The 23,725-nt window shown below is 36.4% G+C and overlaps 1 protein-coding gene and 1 pseudogene across 4 annotated transcripts in view; both read left to right on the plus strand.

Moving 5' to 3' along the window:
- BRAF (B-Raf proto-oncogene, serine/threonine kinase) overlaps positions 1 to 23,725 on the plus strand; it is a 172,453-nt gene that overhangs the window by 102,401 nt on the left and 46,327 nt on the right. For all 4 annotated transcript variants that reach the window (XM_081799992.1, XM_081799991.1, XM_081799989.1 and 1 more), the window contains 5 exons: positions 6,182 to 6,285; positions 7,130 to 7,232; positions 11,445 to 11,593; positions 12,538 to 12,657; positions 17,403 to 17,562. In XM_081799992.1, the coding sequence (XP_081656118.1) occupies positions 6,182 to 6,285; positions 7,130 to 7,232; positions 11,445 to 11,593; positions 12,538 to 12,657; positions 17,403 to 17,562 (636 nt within the window). The remainder of the gene's footprint in view (positions 1 to 6,181; positions 6,286 to 7,129; positions 7,233 to 11,444; positions 11,594 to 12,537; positions 12,658 to 17,402; positions 17,563 to 23,725) is intronic.
- LOC145716461 (serine/threonine-protein phosphatase 6 catalytic subunit pseudogene) lies at positions 19,455 to 20,521 on the plus strand (annotated as a pseudogene).

Here is a 23,725-nt window from a genome sequence, read left to right on the forward strand (position 1 = left end):
TGTTCATCAACAGATGGTTAAGCGAGTTGTGGTATACCCATAAAATGGAATACCATGTGGTACACAGGAATACACTACTGATAGACACAACATAGATAAATCTCAAAATAATCATGCTAAGTGAAAGTAGCCAGACAAAAATGAATATGTATTTTATACTTTTATAAAATTCTAGAAAATGCAAACTGTTCTATAGTGACAGTGTTAGATCAGTATTTGCCTGGGCCTGGGCCTGGGGCAGGAGGGAGGAATTACACAGGAGCGCAAAGAAACTTTGAGAAGGTGTAATGGGTACATTAGATGATTTCATGGATATATACATAATGTCAAATTGTATCAGACAATATACTTTTTTTTTTTTTAAGATTTTATTTATTTATTTATTTATTTGAGAAAGAGAGAGAGAGAGAAACAGCATGAGAGGGGAGAGGGTCAGAGGGAGAAGCAGGCTCCCCGCCGAGCCAGGAGCCCGATGTGGGACTCGATCCCAGGACTCCGGGACCATGACCTGAGCCGAAGGCAGTCGCTTAACCAACTGAGCCACCCAGGCGCCCTCAGACAATATACTTAATGTAGTTTATTTTAGGTCAGTTATACCTCAAATACCTTTTTTTAAAAAAGGAATGAAGAAGGGCACCTAGCTGGCTCAGTTGGAAGAACATGTGACTCTTGATCTCAAGGTCATGAGTTCGAGCCCCATGTTGGATGTAGAGATTACTTAAATAAATAAAACTTAAAAAAAAAAATGAAGAGCTGTTAGTAACCAAAAGAAAATTGGTAGGGCTATCTAAGTATTATATGAAATAGACCTTTAAAGAGAGAAAGAAGTGTTAAGGATGAGGAGGGTCATGCTCTGGCAGGAGAAAAAGACTAACCTTTTACCTTATACTTAAATCTTTTTTTCACAGAGCTGTTTCTTACATTTAAAATTACTGTTTAGAGTGGTTGTATCCAACTTATTTAGCTATTTTTCATGATGGATAGTTAATACTGTAATATACATTTAAATATCTGTGTCCTGAAACACTGTGGGAATATTTTTATGTTAGATACCTAGAAATAATTATTGAATAAGGTATGCATTAGTATACCCTCTCAATAGTGTATGAGACTTACTTTTACCATGAGACCTTGGCCAACACTGAATGTTAAAATTTAGAAGATATTATTGATCTAATAAAATTTAAAGTATTTTAAGCCTGAGATACCCACATTCATGTATACTTTTCAATACATAAATCATCCAACAAAAGGTTAACAAAGAAATTAACAAAAGGCTAACAAAGAAAGTATTAGACTAACCCAATTACCCTGAAACACAGCTTGTCCTAAGCCTGGCTTTTGGAATTCATAATTTAAAAGAATTTTTTTATAGACTAAGACTTAATTCACATATTATACAATTGATTCATTCAAAGGGTGCAATCCAGTGATTTTTAGTCTATTCATAGAGTCACACAAATGTCATCTCAATCAATTTAAGAACTTTTTCAGCACTCCAGGGGCGCCTGGGTAGCTCAGTTGTTAAAGCTTCTGCCTTCAGTTCAGGTCATGATCCTGGGGTCCTGGGATCGAGCCCCACATCAGGCTCCCTGCTCAGTGGGAAGCCTGCTTCTCCCTCTCCCACTCCCCCTGCTTGTGTTCTCTCTCTCACTGTGTCTCTCTCTGTCAAATAAATAAATAAAATCTTAAAAAAAAAATAAAAGAACTTTTTCAGCACTCCAAAAAAGAAATCCTATATGCATTAGAAGTCACTTACCATTTCTCCCCAATCTTCCCAGCCCTAGGCAACAAGTTACTTCCTTTTATCTCTATAGATTTGCCTATTCCAGCATTCCATGTAAATGGAATTGTGGAATGTGTGGTCTTTTGTGACTGGCTTCTTTTACTTAGCATGTTTCCAGTGTTCATCCATGTTATAGTGTGATTCAGTCCTTCATGCCTTTTTATGGTCAAATGATACCCTATTGTTTGTATATACTCCATTTTATTTATCCATCCTGAGTGGTGGTTCCACTTTTTGGCTATTGTGAATAATGCTGCTATGAACATTCATGTACAAGTTTTTGTGTGGACATATGTTTTCATTTTTGTTTGGTATATGTCTATAGTAATCTTTTGAGGAACAGCCAGAATGTATTCCAAAACAGCTGTAGCATTTTACTTTCTTAGCAGTACTGTATAAGGGTTTTAGTTTCTCCATCCCCTCACCAGCATGTTTACGATCTTTTTTATTACAGCCGTTCTAGTGTGTGTGAAGTGGTGTCTCATTGTGGTTCTGATTTGTATTTCCCTGATGGCTAATGATATTAAGCATCTTTTCATGTGCTTATTGGCTTTCTGTATCTTTTTTGGAGAAAGAAATTTCTTTTATAAATAGTTTTACATGGCATGCAGAGACAAAATACGATAGGTCTGAAATAAGAATAATTATAAGAGCTGATGAGCAATGCTCTAATAATAGAAATTGGATAAAAAAGAGAAAATAGCCAGGATTATTTCTTCTAGAGATAGCAAAAAGTACACGTTCTAAGACTATATATATTTTAGAAGGAGAAAGAGAAGTGGAGATTATAGGAATAAAACTGAATGCATTTCAGGTTTGAAAAGAGAAATATAGAAGACAAGTAAGCCTGAGATTAGAAAGTAAAAGTAAGGTAGACTAAATGAGAGGATTATAATACAGTAATATGATAGTAGCTAGCTATTAGAAGTTTTCTTTTATGACTGTAAACCAGTACTAAACAAAAAACCATGCTTATCATTTTTCTTTTTTTTTTTTTTTAAAGATTTTATTTATTTGACAGAGAGAGACACAGCGAGAGAGGGAACACAAGCAGGGGGAGTGGGAGAGGGAGAAGCAGGCTTCCCGCCAAGCAGGGAGCCCAATGTGGGGCTTGATCCCAGCACTCTGGGATCATGACCTGAGCCGAAGGCAGACGCTTAACGACTGAGCCACCCAGGTGCCCCAAAACCATGCGTATCATTTTTCAAAGCAAGGTATTTAAAAATTGGTAACTTTGGTCACCAATTTAGCATTTAGAAAAGAATGTTCATAAGGTTTTTAAAATATTTTTATTTAGAAAATATATTTATATGGAAAAGTATAATGGACAGTATATTAAAATCTGTGTTTAGTCACCTCCAATGAACAAATAGGAGTGTTTGTTATATTTCCTTCATACTGCACACACATACGCAAATGTGGTTCCCTTTACCAGTCCCATTCCCCTCATAAACATCCACGTCCCACTGTGTTTCCCAAGAAGCAGCCATTCGATAAATGTGGGCTACATTAATTCTTACACTTTACTAAATATATATCTATAAGTATTTTTAAAGTTTATAGTAGTATGATACTAGGGATGCCTGGGTGGCTCAGTTAGTCAAGCATCTGCCTTCAGCTCAGGTCATGATCCCGGGGTCCTGGGATCGAGCCCTGCGTTGGGCTCCCTGCTCAGCGGGAAACCTACCTCTCCCTCTCTCATTCCCCCTGCTTGTGTTCCTGCTCTCACTGTGTCTCTCTCTGTCAAATAAATAAATAAAATCTTCAAAAAAAAAAGAAAAGAAAAAGAAATGGGGCATCCATATTGGTAAGGAAGAAGTTCAACTGTCTATTTGCAGATGACATGATACTATACATAGAAAACCCTGAAGACACCACCAAAAAAAACCTATCAGAAGTAATAAATGAATTCAGTAAAGTTGCAGGGTACAAAATTAATACCCAGAAGTCAGTAGCATTTCCATATGCTGGTAATGAGGTAGCAGAAGGAGAAATTAAAAAAAACAATTCCATTTACAGTTACACCAAAAAGAATAAAATACCTAGGAATAAACTTAACCAGAGGTGAAAGACCCATACTTCGAAAACTATAAAACATTGATGAAAGAAATTAAAGATGACACAAACAAATGGAAAGATATTCCATGCTTATAGATTAGAAAGATTAATATTAAGATGTTCATACTACCCAAAGCAATCTACAGATTGAATGCAATCCCTATCAAAATACCAACAACATTTTTCACAGAACTAGAACAAATAATCCTAAAGTTTGTATGGAACCACAGAAGATCCCTAAATAGCTAAAGGAATCTTGAGAAAGAACAACAAAGCTGGAAATACCACAGTTCTAGAATTCAAGATATACTACAAAGCTGTAGTAATCATACCAAGTATGTGCTACTGGCACAAAAATAGACACAGATCAATGGAACAGAATAGAGGCCCAGAAATAAACCCATGATTATATGGTCAATTAACCTATGACAAAGGATGCAAGAATAAACAATGGGAAAAGTCAGTCTCTTTAATAAATGGTGTTGGGAAACCTGGACAGCTATATGTAAAAGAATGAAACTGAACTACTTATACCATATACAAAAATAAACTCAAAATGGATTAAAGACCTAAATGTAAGACCTGAAACCATAAAACTCCTAGAAGAAAACATAGACGGTAATCTGTTTGATATCAGCAACGTTTTTCTAGATGTGTCTCCTTAAGCAAGGGAAATAAAAGCAAAAATAAATTATTGGGACTACACCAAAGTAAAAAGCTCTTGCACAGCGAAGGAAACCATCAACAAAAGAACAAGGTGACCTACTAAATGAGAGAAGATATTTGCAAATGATATATCTGATAAGGGGTTAATATTCAAAATATGTAAAGAACATACAACTCAACACCAAAAATTGCAAATAATCTGATTAAAAAATAGAGGACCTGAACAGATATTTTTCCTAAGAAGACCTGTAGATGGCCAACAGACACAGGAAAAGATGCTTACCATCACTAATCATCAGAGAAATGCAAATCAAAACCACAATGAGGGGGTGCCTGGCAGGCTCAGTCAGTAGAGTATGCGACTCTTCATCTTGGGGTTATAAGTTCGAGCCCTATGTTGGGTGTAGAGATTACTTAAAATCTTTAAAAAAAAAACAAACCAATGAGATAATACCTTAAACCTGTCAGAATCACTAAAATCGAAAAGAAATGTTAGGATGGAGAATGCAGAGAAAAAAAAACTATCATATGCTGTTGATGAAAATGTAAATTGGCACAGCCACTGAAAAACAGTATGGAGGTTCCTCAGAAAAATAATAAAAATAGAAATACAAACAAAAAACAGAAGCAGAGAACAAAGTGATGGCTGCCAGAGGGGACAATAGAGGGATAGGCAAAACGGATGAAGGGAAGTAGGAGATACAGGCTTCCAGTTACGGAATTAATAAGTCATGGGGATGAAAGGCATAGGGAATATAGTCAATGATATTATAATGTTGTATGGTGACAGATAGTAGCTACACTTGTGAGCATAGCATTATGTATAGAGAAGTTGAATCACTATGTTGTACACCTGAAACTGATACAATGTGTGTCATCTATATTCAAATTAAAAAAAAAATTTTTTTTAATTGCTTTTGCTTTAAATGTTGACATTCCTCAGTGATGGGTATATAGGAATCTGTTATTTTTCTGTTCTCTTTTTATATGTTAAAATATTTCATAATTTTAATAAAAAGCAAAGTCAGATTTGCTTTAAGTTGATGAATAATAGATACTTGAGTCATAATTTTCCTTTAATAGCAACTTAGCTTGGGCGCCTGGGTGGCTCAGTCGTTAAGCGTCTGCCTTCAGCTCAGGTCATGATCCCAGGGTCCTGGGATCAAGTCCCACATCGGGCTCCCTGCTCAGCGGGAAGCCTGCTTCTCCCTCTCCTGCTCCCCCTGCTTGTGTTCCTGCTCTCGCTATGTCTCTCTCTGTCAAATAAATAAATAAATAAAAATCTTTAAAAAAAAAAAAAAAAATAGGGGCGCCTGGGTGGCTCAGTCGGTTAAGCGTCTGCCTTCGGCTCAGGTCATGATCCCAGGGTCCTGGGATCGAGCCCCGCATCGGGCTCCCTGCTCCGTGGGAAGCCTGCTTCTCCCTCTCTCATTCCCCCTACTTGTGTTCCCTCTCTCGCTGTGTCTCTCTCTGTCAAATAAATAAATAAAATCTTTAAAGAAAAAAAAAAAATAGCAACTTAGCTTTACAAATGATGTTGTATCTGACATACTAATCCATATGACATTTTAAAGGTATTATAAAGGTAAAGTATTGAGCTTTTTAAAATGATGTAGAAAAAATATATAATTTATTCCCTTTACCTCATATCATATATCTGTGATATTATAGGTACCTGCGAGATGTGGAGTTACAGTCCGAGACAGTCTAAAGAAAGCTCTGATGATGAGAGGTCTAATCCCAGAGTGCTGTGCTGTTTACAGAATTCAGGATGGGTATGGTTTGTATGTGATGTGAAATTTTGTTTAAAAAGGAAAAAAATCCCTCAGACATAAAACTTTTGGGTTTTCTGTAGCAGCTTTACCCAAACCCAGGGTGTTGAAATTTAACTTTAGAAAAAAATATTAAGTTAGCCTAAAGAAAACTTGCAGGCCTTTTGAGGAGTTAACATTAGATACTTTGTGTGATGATAGTGTTTGTTACTCTGATCAAATGATTTTATTTGGAGTTTGAGATTCTTATAATTTTTGTGAACCATTTAAAATGTGGCTTATTTGAACAATGGACTCTTCCCTATTCCCCTATTTTTAATATAAACTCATAGTTTCACAAAAGGCTTATCAAAATTAACATTTTATATTAAACTATTTTTCTTTCAGAAAAGTATCAAAAATTGTGCCAAGAACCCCCCCAAATTTTGAATCCTGTTTTTAAAAAAAAATACCCTTTGTGGGGCATGTTGTCCCTTGAGTGCTTTTTTTTTTTTTTTTTTAATGGATAGATAAATCCGTACCTGGTTAGTTTTTTTTTTTGTTTGTTTGTTTTGAGGGGGGGACCCTAGGAACAATCAATTTTCTGCTGTTGTAGGTCTTTTCTGGAGCTGGCTTGAAGAAAAGAGTACATCTCTTTACCCTGCTGTTTGTCCAAGAGTGATACATTTATTTGGGGTAAACTTAAAAATTAATTTATTGCCATTTAAATTTCTAACGATGGAAAACCAGGGAGCCAAACCTCCCTCACCATTACTAGCCCCTCAATAACCAATTTTCATATCTTCAGCATGAGGTATAAAGATTTTTAGGTATGATAACCAAGAAAGGCTGTGTCTACACTTTTCAGAGAGAAGAAACCGATTGGCTGGGACACTGATATTTCCTGGCTCACCGGAGAGGAACTGCATGTAGAAGTGTTGGAAAATGTTCCGCTTACCACACACAACTTTGTATGTACTTTTACATTTTTTCCAAACGTCAAAAGCATTCAGGTTCTTGCACATGAATTTTTATTTAGGGAATATGAAATATAGATGCATAATTTTGGGATTGATATTTTACCTAAGTTGAAAATCAGTTCTGTTCTTTAAGAAATTTGTATTTAAACTAAAGAGTTTTATTTTCTTTTTAATTTGAAAAAGCAATAAATGTCTTTCATTAAAAGGAACTGAAAAGAAAATCTGAATGGTACAAAAGTATATCATGTGAGAAAAGGAAAATACCTAGTAGGGTAAACACTTACTAATTATTGTATGGTCTTCCAAACTCTTTCTGCTTATACAACCGTGTGCTTATTATACCTTGGGAGCCCAAAGTTCTCTCCATTCTTTTTCTTTTCCCTTCCCTTCCGTTAATTTCCATTTCTTTCCTAAAACTAAAAATGGAGTCCTGTTCTGTGTGATAGTCTTCATCCTTAAAAAAAAAAAAAAAAAAAAATTAAACAGTGCATCATGGATGTCTTTCCACGTCAGTACACCTAGTGTTATGTTTATAGTGATTGCATAATAGTCTATAAGAATATAAATTCAGTATATTTATACTTAACCATCCTCTATTAATAGACATTTAAGTTTTTTAATCTGTTTTGTACAGGGCTAAACAATCTTTTTGCATACATCTTGATATACTTGCGTTAATGTTTCTGAAGGATGAGTTAGTGGAAGTGGAATAGCTCTCCTTGAGGACCTCTCCCTTCATCTGGTTTTTGCATTTGCTGGAACCTAGCCTAAGCTAAGTGTCACCAGCATGATACCTGGAACGTGGGGCATCTCCACCTTAGAGATGAGGATATAGTGCCCAGAGCTTGAGAACCTACCCTCTAAAAGGGTAAGGCAGAAGCCAGGAGTAGAATGATCTATAAGGCAGGAATGCATTTCTTACTTTCTATTATATATGGAATTTTGACCATAGTTTATATTTTCTAGATGGATAGTTAGTTACTGCTACCCTTTCGGCGTCAAGTGCTTTCCCATGTGCTTTGATGATCAATACAGCTGAACTCCTAAAGCAGACGAATAATGAGCTGATTTCCTTGGGGATTTGTGCTTTCAGGGCTCCATTAGTGGTGAATAATGGTGAATAATTTGTGCTTCAATAAGGCATCTTTTCAATGAGTGTTGTCAATCAGATTTCTATGTAGCAAATAGTTTTGTAATGAAGACCTAGCAAGTTCATTACTATTGATTTTTTTTTAATTTATAGAATTTCAAGTGGAAAAATCTGAAGATAATTTTAAGTTTTTAGGAATCCAAAAACAGTAGAGGTTACAGTTCATGAAGATTACTACTCTTTTTCCTAATTATTTTTCTTGGCTAGAAAGTAGTTAGGAGGTAAGAAGACCTAAATTGTTATCCATAAAATGGTGTTAAAGTGGTGCCTCAGGAAGATCGTTGTCACAAGAGGGTAATGGAAACAAGCTGCAGCCTAGTTCCAGAGTATGGAAATCCTCACAACACAATTGGAGACCTGCCAGTAAATATCTATTAAGAACTTCCCATTTGCCAACACTGTGTCCGATCTGGGACTATAACAATGAATAAGAAAAAACAATATCCCTGCCTTAGAGTAGAGAGACAGATGTTTTGATAAGAGAATTTTATAAACGCTCTTAATTACTGTGTATGTATAAAGTACAGTAGATGCACAGAGTAGAGACTCCTAACCTAGCCTTTGAGGAGTCAGGAGGGTTTCCCAAAAGAAGAACTCTCTAAGCTAAGGCCTGATGGATGAGGGAATAGCAGATGGAGTGAAGGGAAGAGTACTCTCAACAGAGGAAACAGGGAGAGAGCTTGGAATTTTTCAGTTTTGAGAGAAGTTCAGGGGGAATGGTATAAAGTTGGAGAGGGGTTGTTACAGTATAGCAAGAGTTATGGGTAGAGTAAGAAGAATCCTGCTCCTAGGAGTCCTTGTAAGGCATGTTAAAGATTTACACTTCTCTTTAAAATAATTGGAAATTGATTGTGAGCAGGGGAGACATGATTGGATTTGTGTTTCAGAACAATTGCTCTGAGTGCCATGTAGAGGCAAGAGTAAAAGCACACGTTCTACTTGAGAAAGGTAGAGAATTTCTCTCTGCTTCTCTGTGCTCGGTTTTGCTGGCAACTCAAGCAATGCTGCTTATGCCTCCCAGTTTCTTAGTCCGTTATAAAAGCAGTTCTTTGGTATTTGCCTACATTCCAGGAGTCCCTGGGAACTGGCAGGGTGGAGGCGGCAGGAGAGGTAGAAAAACAAGAAAATGTACCTTCCTGTACTCACTTTTATTGACAAAGGTATACTCCCAGATCCAATTATATGTCACCATTTATACTCAAATGCATTCCCACATTTGCTGCTTCTGATTTCCACTCCTCTGTGCTTTCCTCTGTCCTCCCCTACTGCCATGTTTGGTTTTCTCCTTTACATACACAAACAGCCTGGTACACATAGTTTTCAAATAGAAGTCAGTAGCAGGAAGAAAGACTGTAAGCGAGTAGATTAATGAAAAGGGAAATTAGAACTTCGTGAAATTCAGCGGATTATTAGGTGAGTGAGAAATGGAGAGGATAGGAGAGGATCAGATGACTATAAAATGCTGATTCCTGTGAACATGTTTTGTATATTTCTGTGCTCTATTTTCTGAAATCCTGCAAGAAATATGAAAAACGCTTGCTTTGGCAAATATTCGCCACATAAATGTTAAAGGTTTTCTAATTTCTTGTATATCCAGAGACAAACTGAAAAGTAACAAAGCTAAAAACGAGCAGTTGCCTTTTATATCCCCTAGAAAGTGATACATAAGACAAAAAGGTGAAGAAAACAAGAGCCACTCCTTAAAATTACCTGAATGTTCTCAAAAAGCCTAGAATGCCTGATGTGCTAAGATATCATTTTGATGAGACATTATTTTTAAATAACTGTATCCTGTTAAATGCATGTTTATTGGAAAAAGTTTGGTAAACTGTGGGTATTGAAATCAATTTAATGGATCATGAAAGACATTTCCATATAGTAGAAAGTCCTGATGTACATTATATATAGTCAGGGTAAATACTATTATCTGAATATAGGTATGTCCTGGGTCATAATGTAAAATGTAGTTCTTACTATTGTTAGTGATGAAAACTATCTGAGAAACAGGTGAATTGAGAATACACACAGCAAAGACAAAGGACGAAATAGAGTCAGCCATGCTCTCACCACTCTGAAATAGCCACTGTTAACATTTTGGTATTTCTCTTATGTTTTCTGCTCATTCTGTACCCAAAACAGATACTCTAAAAATAATTTCTGGCTTCAGTAGTTATCAAGGTAGAGCCTCCCTAATGTAATTCTTTTTATGTGACCTCTGTGTAGATCATTTGCCTTCTGACATGGAGTTCTTCCATGTTGCCTTTTTAGTTTCCTGGAGAGGAATGTTCACAAATTTAGGTGTTCTAATCCTCTAACAAACTGATAATTGGTTAGAAGTGGTTCTTACTGTCTTTTAGGTAATTTTCCTGTCCCTTAGCCTAGTTAATTTCTGTTTTAAAGCTCTTTGGGTGATTATCTCCCCATTACTAAATAGTAACTTTAAGCCGTAGTTCCTTGCTTTATCAGCTTCGGCCACTATTTACTGATTCCAAAGGGAATTAGCTCATTTGTAGCATTACAACCTTTCTTCCTTCTTCCCCTCCTTCAGTGTGATTTTTTTGGATTTTTTGTTGGTTGGTTTGTTTTGGGGGCAGGTTCCTCTATTGGATACCTTTGTAACTTTAAGTAATATAAATATACCATAGTTTCTTGTTCTGTCAACACCAGTAAGCATCTCTTAACTCCTTTCTTTGTACAGTTACCAAAGTGTGCCCTTACCCTTCCTTTCACCCCTGTTCCCTCCTTCTACTTATCATCTCTATTTTTACTTTCATGGAGTCAAGCTTGAAAATAGTTTCCAGTCTTTTACTCACTTTCCATCTTCTTGACTTCTGAGTTTTTTTATTGTATATTGGGTGGGAGATAAATACATATAGTCCATCTATTGTCTTGAACCCCCCGGGTTTCCATTTTAGTATCTTCGTGTGTAAGACGGTTCTCAGGATATGAACATATTAAAGATTTGTTATTTTAAGCAAGAGAGTAAATAAGTTGATATCTAAGAAGATTCTTGCAAGTTTTTGAAATTCTCTATGATGTTTTTTACTTTGCAGGTACGGAAAACCTTTTTCACCTTAGCATTTTGTGACTTTTGTCGAAAGCTGCTTTTCCAGGGTTTTCGCTGTCAAACATGTGGTTATAAATTTCACCAGCGTTGTAGTACAGAGGTTCCACTGATGTGTGTTAATTATGACCAACTTGAGTAAGTAATCAAAAAAATCTCTTTTCTATCTACATTTTATTTTTCCTAATGTGAAACTAGTGTATCTTAGAGTCTGGGAATTTTCTGTCCAGTAGAGTTACGGGAACTTAGGAAAGGCTGGCTAGAGAATACTGTGTAGTATAGGCAGTACTGCTCTCCCAAATGGTCATTCTGACTCAGCTGTGCATTCCATCTATGTCTTATATCCTCTCTTAGTTAGTAAAAGATCCCTTGCCCATAGACATCATTTTTAGATGGTTTTTGGGAGGAGAGTGGGTGTGATTTCAATTAAGTTAACCATTAATTTTTGGATCACAGATCAGGGGTTCTGGTCTGTCACTATTTTGTAAATTATATATATTCTCTCTCTCTTTCTCTCTCTGTCTCTTTCTCTCTCCTTCAACCTCCCCTGCCCAGTATATTTAAAAGTAAGATATAAAATCTTTATACCCGGTGTTTCTCTTTCTAAAATTTCTATTTGCTTTATGCCAGAGTTTCTGTAATAGATTAGACTGAGTCTATTGTAGTCTCTCTTGTTGTTGCTGCTGCTCCTGCTGTTAAGGTCTTTTTACTTTTCTCAATCACTTGAGCAAAGAGAATCCAATCTATAAAGTGTATTATAATGATGGAATCTAACTGAGACAGTAGCTACATTTTCTTCTAATTCTTTAACCATAAAGCATGATTTTTCCCCTCTAATATGTAGAAATTTGCTGTATAGAGCAATTAGTTTTAGATTATAAGCTTGCCTTTCAAAGTACAATGCAATTTTTTTAAAATAAGCTTTTAGGCAAAAATACAACTAATTGAATTTAACAACCATTTCTGAAAGTGGAATTTGATCTCATATTTCTGTTAACTCTGTAATGTATTCTGGTATATGAAGCTTCTGGGGTTTGCACAAGTTAGGTTTGCTTTGTTTTGTTTTTGTTTTTGCCTCACAGTTTGCTGTTTGTCTCCAAGTTCTTTGAACACCACCCAATACCACAGGAGGAGGCCTCCATAGCAGAGACTGCCCTTACGTCTGGATCATCCCCTTCCGCTCCCCCCTCCGATTCTGCTGGGTATGATTTGACTCCTGCTGTTCAATGGCAGTGCTATTTGAGCTGGTTTCTTTTGGATCTTTTGGTTAATTATAAACCTTTCCAACTACTTGGATTGTTAAATTAAGGATTTTTCTTCAGGTAACTTATTTTATCACATAAGGCAAATTCATACATGCATTTGGTAAGATACGTGGGATTAAAACTGACATAGACTGTTTCAGGACCAGTCTTGAAAAAAATCAAGTAACAGATCATTTAGAGTCCCTGCCTTGTGCTCATCACTTTATTAGGTAATATTCAAATATAGAAATGTATGATTCCCATTTAGAAAAGTAGCATTGATGGGGCGCCTGGGTGGCTCAGTTGGTTAAGCGACTGCCTTCGGCTCAGGTCATGATCCTGGAGTCCCGGGATCGAGTCCCACATCGGGCTCCCTGCTCGGCGGGGGGTCTGCTACTCCCTCTGACCCTCTTCCCTCTCGTGCTCTCTGTCTCTCATTCTCTCTCTCAAATAAATAAATAAAATCTTTAAAAAAAAAAAAAAAGAAAAGTAGCATTGACCAATGAGACAATGGCAAACAATTTAAAAATAGTATGTAATTATAGTCTACGGTTTCTCAGACGATATGATATTTTAAATGATGCAAGGACATAAATATGATCATATTTACCATAGACAGGAGAATAGTGATAGTAGTCAAAAATATTTAATGAAGAAATGATATTTAAACTGGACCTTCAAGAATTCTAGAATCTGAATGAATCCAGGGGATAAAAAGCATGGTGTGGTGGGTTGGTAGGGGAGAAATAGCATAAATAAAGGGAATGGGGTGGTAGATTTGAGAGAGAGTGAACACAGGCTAATCTAAATTGAGAAGTGTCACATATAAGACCAGATTATAAAGAGTGTTGGAATTCAAGCTGGAATTTAGACTTAACGGAAAAGGGGAAAAAGTAAAGGTTTTTCAACAGAGGACTAACCTGGTGAAAATTTAAAGAAAGAAGCACTTAGCAGTGATACACAGATAGATCAACGGACAAATGTTGTGGTTGAAGAAGGCCAACTCAGATGCTGTTCATAATGAAGACAGAGGCAATAAAGACTTGAACTGGGGTGGTAGCATTGTGGAGAAGGGATGGAGTATAAAGTGTAAAGAAAAATATTAATAGTATTACTAGTTTTCGAGGATAAAGGTGAAACTGACTTTAAAGATGATATAAATGCATCATATACTCAAGCTTCATAATGGGAAAAAAAAATGATGAGTAACAGATATTAGTGTTTTGGAGAATTTCTTACACAGATCTGTGTACTCGGATTTCCCTTTTGGATTTGAGGCAGAATAAATTATGCCAAACCTAATAAATTAAAGCCAACCTTTCTAAAGGTCTCATAGGCTAGAAAATTTAGCAGAAGACTTATATTAAGGACTGGATGTTTTTATCTACTTTGGAACACTAGAAAATGCAACCATTAATTTTTTTTTTTTTTGCCAGGTTATAACAGTTACCTGCTCTGGTGGAGTCCTGTTATTCCTGTTATCTCTATTGTTAGTTTTATGTACCTGGGTCTTTCTTAGAGCAAAGTGTTGTTATTGTTTGTTTTGATTTTTAATTAATCTTTTGGTTATGGCATTTACTCCTGGCAGGTTCTGTAGACCATCATGCCTTTCTAATGGCAGGTCCCAGTTCTCTGAGCAGAGTTACAGAACACCACAATGAAATTAGCATGGTCTTTCTGAAGGTTCATAATGGCAGTTACCTTCCACTGAAAGGGTGCTGTCTTAAAACTGAGAAACAACCACAAAACTTGAGAAACCATTTGCCTATGCCATGAGTATTTTATTTATAACTAAACTGAAGTACATTCTGGTCTTGAGCAAATGATAAGAAAGGTGTTCAAACTTTTGCTTTCCTGATGCTTTTAGGTCACAAGCGTCTATATGTGCCTGTGAAAACATAGAAGCCAGTCCTGTTCTGTACTGCTCTTCCTTTGCGTTTTGTTAACAGTTCTTATATTAGCACTGTAGTGCTCATGAAACGCTTATAATAATGGATGTAACCAAGACATACTGGAAAAGTGATAACATTGGCCAGTTTGTACTTCCTTTTCTGCTTTTTAAAAATGCTATGGGATGTATGAATGTCTGAAAAGTCAGCATTTTAAAATTTGCATATTGCTGAACAGGAGTAGTCACTTTGCTTCAGAACTTTTAATATTCTTAAAAAACTTTTAATGTTCTAGATTGAAAATGAGATCTAAACTAATGTAATTTGCTGAAGGGTGTTAGAGGTGAAATTCTTTTTCTTTTTAATCTAATACTGCTTTAAAGAGGTTTGCAGCAAGATAGGTAGAGGTATCAGGAGAAGCCAGTTTGCTGACTCCCAGCATACTTCACAGGGTATAAATCACCTTGGTCCAGGTAAAAACATCCCAGTATAGAAACTGAATTTTATTAGTCCCCAGAAATGATGAGAGTTATTACAGATATACTGGTGTACAGTGACCAGAATTAGAAAAGACTGAATCAGAATTCCAGGTGAATTCACTTCCCTGAGAAATATAGCTATTGTATAGACCAAAGTTCTTGTGTTGGATGGACCAGTACTCAGTCCACTTTTAGAAGATACTTATGAGAAAAAAAAAAAAAATCTTAGAAGATATTTATGAGAAACCAAATTATAATCCAAAGATTGCTTTTGTTAAACATGGGATTAGGACATGACTGAGAAGTTTAATGATACCAGGACATAATTACTTGAAGTTTTCTCCAAAGTTATAAACTTGCTGTCAAGGCTAGGTAAATTGACTTTATGGACCAACGTATGCCTTCTGCTGGGTGGTGTTAGATACCAACTGCCAAATACAGTCTTTCTGATTTTGTGTAATACACAGGATATCTTCACTTTCTTATATATCCATTCTTTAGGTAATAAAGTCTATCATATTAAATCCAGGTTTTTGTTTTTCCTACTTCTGGACCAATGCCCCTTGAATACATGTTCTGCCTTGTTATAAACTACACGTTGCAGTCATGGTGTTAATTCAGTAACTTTCAGAAATGACTTGCTGTCACTTATGCCTACACCAGACCAATTATATTGATTAGACTCCCTACACAACTGTAGTTAATTCAGGCTCTTTCCACTTTTAAGTCCTAACTTAAATTATGCTATTGACTTGAGACTTTAAATCAGCCTATGGTTTTTTAAAAGTAGGTGCATTTTCCAAAACTTTTTTAAAAAACCAGTTTTGTCATTTTTACATTCTTTTACCTGTTCCCCAAATCCCTTAGCAAAAGGCATATATTGGCTGCCAAAGGCAAAAGTAAAGATAGCTCTGTCACAAACTAAAAATTTCTCAATTATTAATAGAATAAAAAGGACAAGTGGAGCATGGTAATTTTTCTAAAGGCCAGATCCATCAGTTTTAGCCTGTAATTCTCCTTGGGTGATACTTATTTTTTAAAGTACATAATATTTTATTATTTTTATTTCAGTTCTAAGTGGACTCCATTAATATGAACAGATAAGCTCAAAATGTCTTTCCCTACCCTTAAGAGCATGCTTCAGAGGGTCAAACTATAAACTGGTGTGGTTCAGATTTTAACATGCTTTATTCAGAACCTTTAAAAAAAAAAACAAAAACAAACTTTTTGTCACTATTTGGCTTCTTTGGCCCTTCAAACCCCTGTCTACTCCTTTTGTACTATATTTTCTTCCCATTCCTTTCTAAACCCTGTCCCCTCACAAAATGTCTTTGTATTCCTCCACATTGTCTTTCTGGCTATGTCTTAATAACTACTAAATAATGCAGATTATTACAGAGTTTGCATAAAATGGGGTGGAATGATAATCAGTCTCTGTAGAGAGGCTGTTAGCACTGTGTCATTCTTTGGTCTTGGTGGAGCTCACTGAGACAACCATACCTCCTCTATCATATGATACTCCCTTCCCAGTTCCCTTGGATATCCTTTCTGAGGGACCTAAACTCCTCACTGATGTTTACAATCTATTCGCAAAACTTTAGTGTGCTCTGTGAGTGCCAGGTTCATTTCAGGGCAGTGAGAGATCTACAGTATGAAAATCATTCTGTCACCTATTTTGATGATCTCATAAAAAAGCAGTTTTTAAAAAGATTTGCTTTAATGCTTAACATATGATTCCCTTTTGTTGCTCAATTATTGGACATGATAAAAAATTTAAAATATGAGAGAACACTATAAGGGGTCATCTTTTGGATTTGCAAATGGTCTTTCGCTATTATTCAAGATTTTAATTCAATGCTATGTAAAGCAACAGATATATCTTTCAGGCCCTGAAATCCACAGGTGTATTTTCCAAAATATTCATAATTTCCTAATACTTTCCATAAAAATCTCATTTTAGTAACTTTGGCTATCAAGAAATGACAAAGGTAGAAAAAAATAGCAGATATTATTCAGTCAGTCTCTAGTATCTAGAGATTTTTGTGTAACTTTAGGGAGTTTCTTCAGCTGACTAACCACAGGTAATTTCTAGCCATTTGTAGATTTCCCTGGAGTTTTTTGGATAAGAGTCATTTACCATTGATAGTCCCTGGAGGGTCTGCTTGAGCAAAAGCAGCTTTGTCGGTATTGGCTGTAGGCATGTGTTAGTTTTTTAAACAATTACTGCTGGGTTTTTAATGCTTTACAAGGAAATCTTTATATCATCCATTTTTTTATGTTATTATGTCTATAAAGTTGCTCTGAATCTTATCTTTCAATGACTTGATTTTTCCAGGCCCCAAATTCTCACCAGTCCGTCTCCTTCAAAATCCATTCCAATTCCACAGCCTTTCCGACCAGCAGATGAAGATCATCGAAATCAATTTGGACAACGAGACCGGTCCTCATCAGCTCCAAATGTGCATATAAACACAATAGAACCTGTCAATATTGATGTAAGTAATCCAGCATTGTTAGAACTAAAAAAAATCGAGTGTATTTCTTTATTTTTGTGCTAAAATGCTTATAATATAGATCAGAAATGCACGTCAGTTATTATTAGTGGTAGACTTTTCTTCAATTACTGATCAGAAAAGCCTTGTCATCTTCTCTGATGGTATTAAATACTTAACTGGTGCCAAATTATGGAGTTGTTCTGATTTTTTTCCTTACGACATTGTTTCTGCAAAAGTCTTATCTTCATTTGTTTAACAGATAATCCCTTGGCCATTTTATGGTAAAGAAAATAGAAATACAACTACAAATTTTCTATTTAGATCAATTTGAAATCTTTATCTAAATTTCTAAAAGTACAACTTTGAGTTAAATAACCGTTAAGAACTAATCATTACTTTATGTACAAGACATTCAAAACTACCTTTTACCTTCCTTATTTTTTTGACTGTAACATTGTATTCCATCTCTCTATATATCATGAATTTTTGCATATTCTTTTTTTGTAAAGTTTTTCCCTAAGTTCTAATCATTCATTTTTAAAGATGTATCTTCTCTTGTGTAATCATCATATACTGTAATCCCATATCTTCAATTATTTTAGCCACCCTCTAGCTGGTCACTCTTGATGTTTTTACTTTTCCGGTTTATCTTGCGCACTGTAACTTAATTATATACCTTAGTGATGCTTCTTCAATTAGATCTTCTTGGCAGCAGAAACCATTCCTAATATTAGTTCACTTGGCACCTATCTTAGAACTAAATACATAATTGGTCATCAAAAAATACTTGTTTCAGTAAAAGGGTTAGAAGATGAAACAGGAAATTTTCCATATTATAGACCAGGGATCAACAAATGTTTTCTTAAAGGGCCAGATAGTAAATATTTTAGGCTTATGGGTCATATGATCTCTAATGACAACTGTTGAACTTTGTCATTGTAGTGTGAAAGCATCCAGATATAATACATTATAAACAAATGGGTGTGGCTTTATTTCCATAAAACTTTATTTACAGAATAATTCAGTAATTGAGTAACAGAAGAGAATAAGGTGCTCTTGCTACCTGAGCTGTGGTGGGCTGGGGATCCCGATCTTAGAATTAGGTGTCACTTCTCCCAGAATTTGTGCTTTCATATGAAGAATATAGGTTATCCTTGGGGCGCCTGGGTGGCTCAGTTGTTAAGCGTCTGCCTTCGGCTCACGGGTCCTGGGTCCTGAGATCGAGCCCTGCATCAGGCTCCCTGCTCCGCAGGAAGCCTGCTTCTCCCTCTCCCGCTCTCCCTGCTTGTGTTCCCTCTCTCGCTGTGTCTCTCTCTGTCAAATAAATAAAATCTTTAAAAAAAAAAAAAGAATATAGGTTATCCTTAATCTCTGTAATAAGCAACAAAACAGAAAACCCACCAAGCTTGTTTGCCTTGGGGAAAGTAATTATATTTAAAAAGGAAGTTAAAAATAAATAAATAATAAAAATAAAAAAGAAGTTAAAACTGTTTCCCCAAGTAAACAGGGTACTAGAATTAGTGAGGTGGTTACTTGTATGTTAGAAGATAGGAATTGTTCTTATTTTACAGGCATTCCTTATGTGAGTCCTCAGAGTTACAAGGTTGAGTAGAGAAGCAAAAATTGTCCTAACAGGAAAATATTCACTTATTAACAAACTACTTTAATATTAGTACCCACACAAACATTCCTCCCCATCTAATACCAGTTTGCATTCCAATCCCCTTACATCATTATCCAACATTTCAATGAAAACATAATGCAAATTGATTGCAAATCTGGCAAAAAAAAAAAAGGAAAGATTTTAAGGCTTTTATGAAGACCGTGAAAAAGGACTTTGGAGAACTACTGAAATTACAAAAAGCCATTGAGAAGGCTTCGGTCTCCGCCGCTGCCGCCGCCGCTACTAGAGCCGCCGCCGAAGCCGTCGGGGCTTGTTATTTCTAAAATGGCGCCCCTAGACTTGGACAAGTATGTGGAGATTGCGCGGCTGTGCAAGTACCTACCGGAGAACGACCTGAAGCGGCTATGTGACTATGTTTGTGACCTCCTCTTAGAAGAGTCAAATGTCCAGCCAGTATCGACACCAGTAACAGTGTGTGGAGACATACACGGACAGTTTTATGACCTTTGTGAACTATTCAGAACTGGAGGTCAGGTTCCTGACACAAACTACATATTTATGGGTGATTTTGTAGACAGAGGTTACTATAGTTTGGAGACCTTCACTTACCTTCTTGCACTAAAGGCTAAATGGCCTGATCGTATTACACTTTTGCGAGGAAATCAGAGTAGACAGATAACACAAGTGTATGGATTTTATGATGAGTGCCAAACCAAATATGGAAATGCTAATGCCTGGAGATACTGTACCAAAGTTTTTGACATGCTCACAGTAGCAGCTTTAATAGATGAGCAGATTTTGTGTGTTCATGGTGGTTTATCTCCTGATATCAAAACACTGGATCAGATTCGAACCATTGAGCGGAACCAGGAAATTCCTCATAAAGGAGCATTTTGTGATCTGGTTTGGTCAGATCCTGAAGATGTGGATACTTGGGCAATCAGTCCCCGAGGAGCAGGTTGGCTTTTTGGCGCAAAGGTCACAAATGAGTTTGTTCATATCAACAACTTAAAACTCATCTGCAGAGCACACCAACTAGTGCACGAAGGCTATAAATTTATGTTTGATGAGAAGCTGGTAACAGTATGGTCTGCTCCTAATTACTGCTATCGTTGTGGAAATATTGCTTCGATCATGGTCTTCAAAGATGTAAATACAAGAGAACCAAAGTTATTCTGGGCAGTTCCAGATTCAGAACGTGTTATTCCTCCCAGAACTACGACGCCGTATTTCCTTTGAGGCCTTCGCCCATCCTGCTGACCCATTTTTCTTCCCTCTTCTTACCCCAACTTTTGTGTATTACCCTCTACAATATACTTTTTATCAAGCACTTTGCTGCTGGAAAAAAAAAAAAAAAAAAGCCATTGAGAAATAAGGAATACAGTAGAATTAAATTAGTCCAGTTAATAATAGAAAAGAAACATAAAGATGACAATATAATAGGTTCTTCAAATGAAAATAATTTAAGTATCAAAGGATTGATAGAGGCCCTTGAGGGAATTGATGAAGCCCTCTAAAATTTTTATAAAGATTTATTTATTTATTTTAGAGAAAGAGAGAGAGCATGAGCAGGTGAAGGCGCAGAGGCAGAGGGAGAGAACCCTCAAGCAGATTGCCCTGCTGAGCGCAGAGCCCAACATAGGGAGGGCTCCATCTCAGGACCCTGTGATCATAACCTGAGCCAAAACCAAGAGTCAGCTGTTTAATTGACTGAGTCACCCAGATGCCCCTACAATTTTTATAAAAATGATTATGCCTGTGATATAAAAGATGAATATGAAATTGAGGATTTCAGTTTGTTCTATCAAAACTTCTGTATTGACCAAAAAAAAAAAAACAACTTGATTTCTATGTTCTAAGAATTAGCATATTGAAATTATAACTTAAAATTTATTGGGGCACCTGCGTGGCTCAGTCAGTTTGGTGGCCAACTCTTGATTTCAGCTCAGGTCATGATCTCAGCGTCCTGGGATCAAGCCCTACATCGCATCAGGCTCAGCGTGGAGTCTGCTTCAGGATTCTCTCTCTCCCTCTTCCTTTCCCCCCAACCCCCCTCTCAAATAAATAAATACATCTTAAAAAAACAAAATTTATGGGGCGCCTGGGTGGCTCAGTCGTTAAGTGTCAGCCTTTGGTTCAGGTCATGATCCCAGGTCCTGGGATCGAGCCCCGCATCGGGCTCCCTGCTCAGCGGGAAGCCTGCTTCTCCCTCTCCCACTCCCCCTGCTTGTGTTCCCTCTCTCACTATGTCTCTCTCTGTCAAATAAATAAAATCTTGAAAAAAAATTTTTGTTAAATGTAAAAGAAAAACTTTATTATAAATTTTAATTTCATTTTTCAAGATAAATTTCTAAATTCTGGACTTTGTTCCCACTTTTTACTTTGAAATTTTTTCTCTGTTTTTATTGGATTCATTTTAAGTGGCCTTTTACTAATATCAATTTTCCTCAACTAATAAGGTCTTCCTTTATCTAGCTAGACCTGAATACAAAGGAAGAAAAAAGTAGGAGAGGGAAATATGGGAATAATGAGATTGTGAAATAAGAAATTAAATCTTGTAAGTTAGGTCTATTCACATTATGTTCAAAATTGTAGCCATTTTTCAATACTAACATCCTTTTAGACTATTTCCCTCTAGACTTTTTTACACCTCTATCATCTGTTTCCTTGTTCCACAACTTTCATTGACTTCACACTGATTTTAAGATAATAATATTTTCATTCAATTTCCGTCATTTCATTCAGCTCCAGTCATTATTTATCATTTATTATTCTAGTAAACAAGGTTGTTTTGACTTGTTTTTGACATACTTGGCAATATTGGTTCTGGGATAGGCACTATGACAGAACTGGGAATTAAGGTTGAATTAGAACACGGCCTTTGACCTCAAAGAGATCAGAGTCTAATGGATGAATCAGACACATAAATAAATAGACATTAAAAATATATAGTGGTAGTTTATAGAAGAGGGTAATAAACTCTACATTGTTGTATATAGGAATATTTAACAGAGAAAGGATAACATTTAATCCACATTGTAAAAGGTGAATGCGTAGGAGTTGATTTAAGGACACTCATTGGGGGTTTTAAGAAGAAAGGACATTTGTTAAGGAAACAGTATGTGCAAAAGTATGGAAGTACCTTTGCATGGGATGTAATTAATAGTTGATATTGTAGGAGTTTAGGACTCGGGAGAAGGGTAGGGAATGGTAGAAGACAAAACTAGGTAGGTAGAGTCCATACTGAAAGGCATTGTGTCTTACTTTAAGGTCTCTGTAGGAGTTGGTAGTAGAGAGTTTGAAAAATTTTGAGTGGGAGAGAAAGTGCTCAGCTCTATATTCTGGAAGAATCTTGAATTCATGAGAGATTTGTAGGCAAGATTGTTAGGAATGATATTGAAAATGCCTACTGTTTATGAATGCTTACCCTATGGCAAGTACTGTACTAAGAGCTTTACATAAATTTTCTCACTCTGTCCCCATAAACACTCTTGGGTTAAGTACTATTTTTATTCTTATTTTACTGTTGAGAAAATTAGATTTGGGGAGGTTAAGAAACTTCCCAAGATCTCATCACTGATAAATGATTGAAATGGGGTATAAAACCTGCTTTTTCCTGCTTATGCTTAACCACTCTTCTGTAAAGTAGTAGAAGAAAGGGTTGAAAGAGATGAGAGGTAGAAGATAATGCCCACATTTCTCTGGCTTGGGTGAATAGACCGTATTCATTCCATTCATTAGGATAGGAAATACCAAAGGAAGAACAGGACTTGTAGAAATGAAAATGGTAACTATTATTTTGAACATTTTGACATTAAGATGTCTGAGGGACTTTACTGGTTTAGAAGTCCAGTAGCAGGGGCGCCTGGGTGGCTCAGTCGTTAAGCGTCTACCTTCGGCTCAGGTCATGATCCCAGGGTCCTGGGATCGAGCCCCGCATCGGGCTCCCTGCTCAGCGGGAAGCCTGCTTCTCCCTCCCCCACTCCCCGTGCTGTATTCCCTCTCTCACTGTCTCTCTCTCTGTCAAATAAACAAATAAAACCTTAAAAAAAAAAAAAAAAACCAGTAGCAGTTAAATATAAGGACCTTGAGTAGAGATACAGATTTTGGAGTAATTAGCATATTTGTCAGTTAAAACCATGAGTGTAAATGTATTACTCAAAGAGTATATGTAGAATATAGGGTAGAATGTAGGGTAGAATATGCAGCCCCATTGAATATTATTAACATTTGAGGTCCAGGCAGAGACTGTCGTTTTGTGTCTCTTTTGTGGACTGCTCTTCCTAAGTCTAACTTCAGATAAGTAAGAGAAGGTAGTGTTGCAGAAGCCAAAGGGACTTCAAGAATGCTGAAGTAGTTGATGTCAGTTGCCAATGAGACTCAAATGTGATAAGGACTGAAAATGACTATTGGACTATGTCATTTTGTCATTTTGACTTCATTGAGAACTGTTTTAGAGGGTTGGTGGAGGAGAGCAAGGCAGGTGAAGATGTGAGTTAAGTGTGAGTTTTGAGAAGCTTGGCTGTAAAGGAACAGGGG

Source organism: Leptonychotes weddellii, chromosome 12 (assembly GCF_054177405.1).
Source record: "Leptonychotes weddellii isolate Sample4059 chromosome 12, ASM5417740v2, whole genome shotgun sequence".
NCBI classification, from domain to species: Eukaryota; Metazoa; Chordata; class Mammalia; order Carnivora; family Phocidae; genus Leptonychotes; species Leptonychotes weddellii.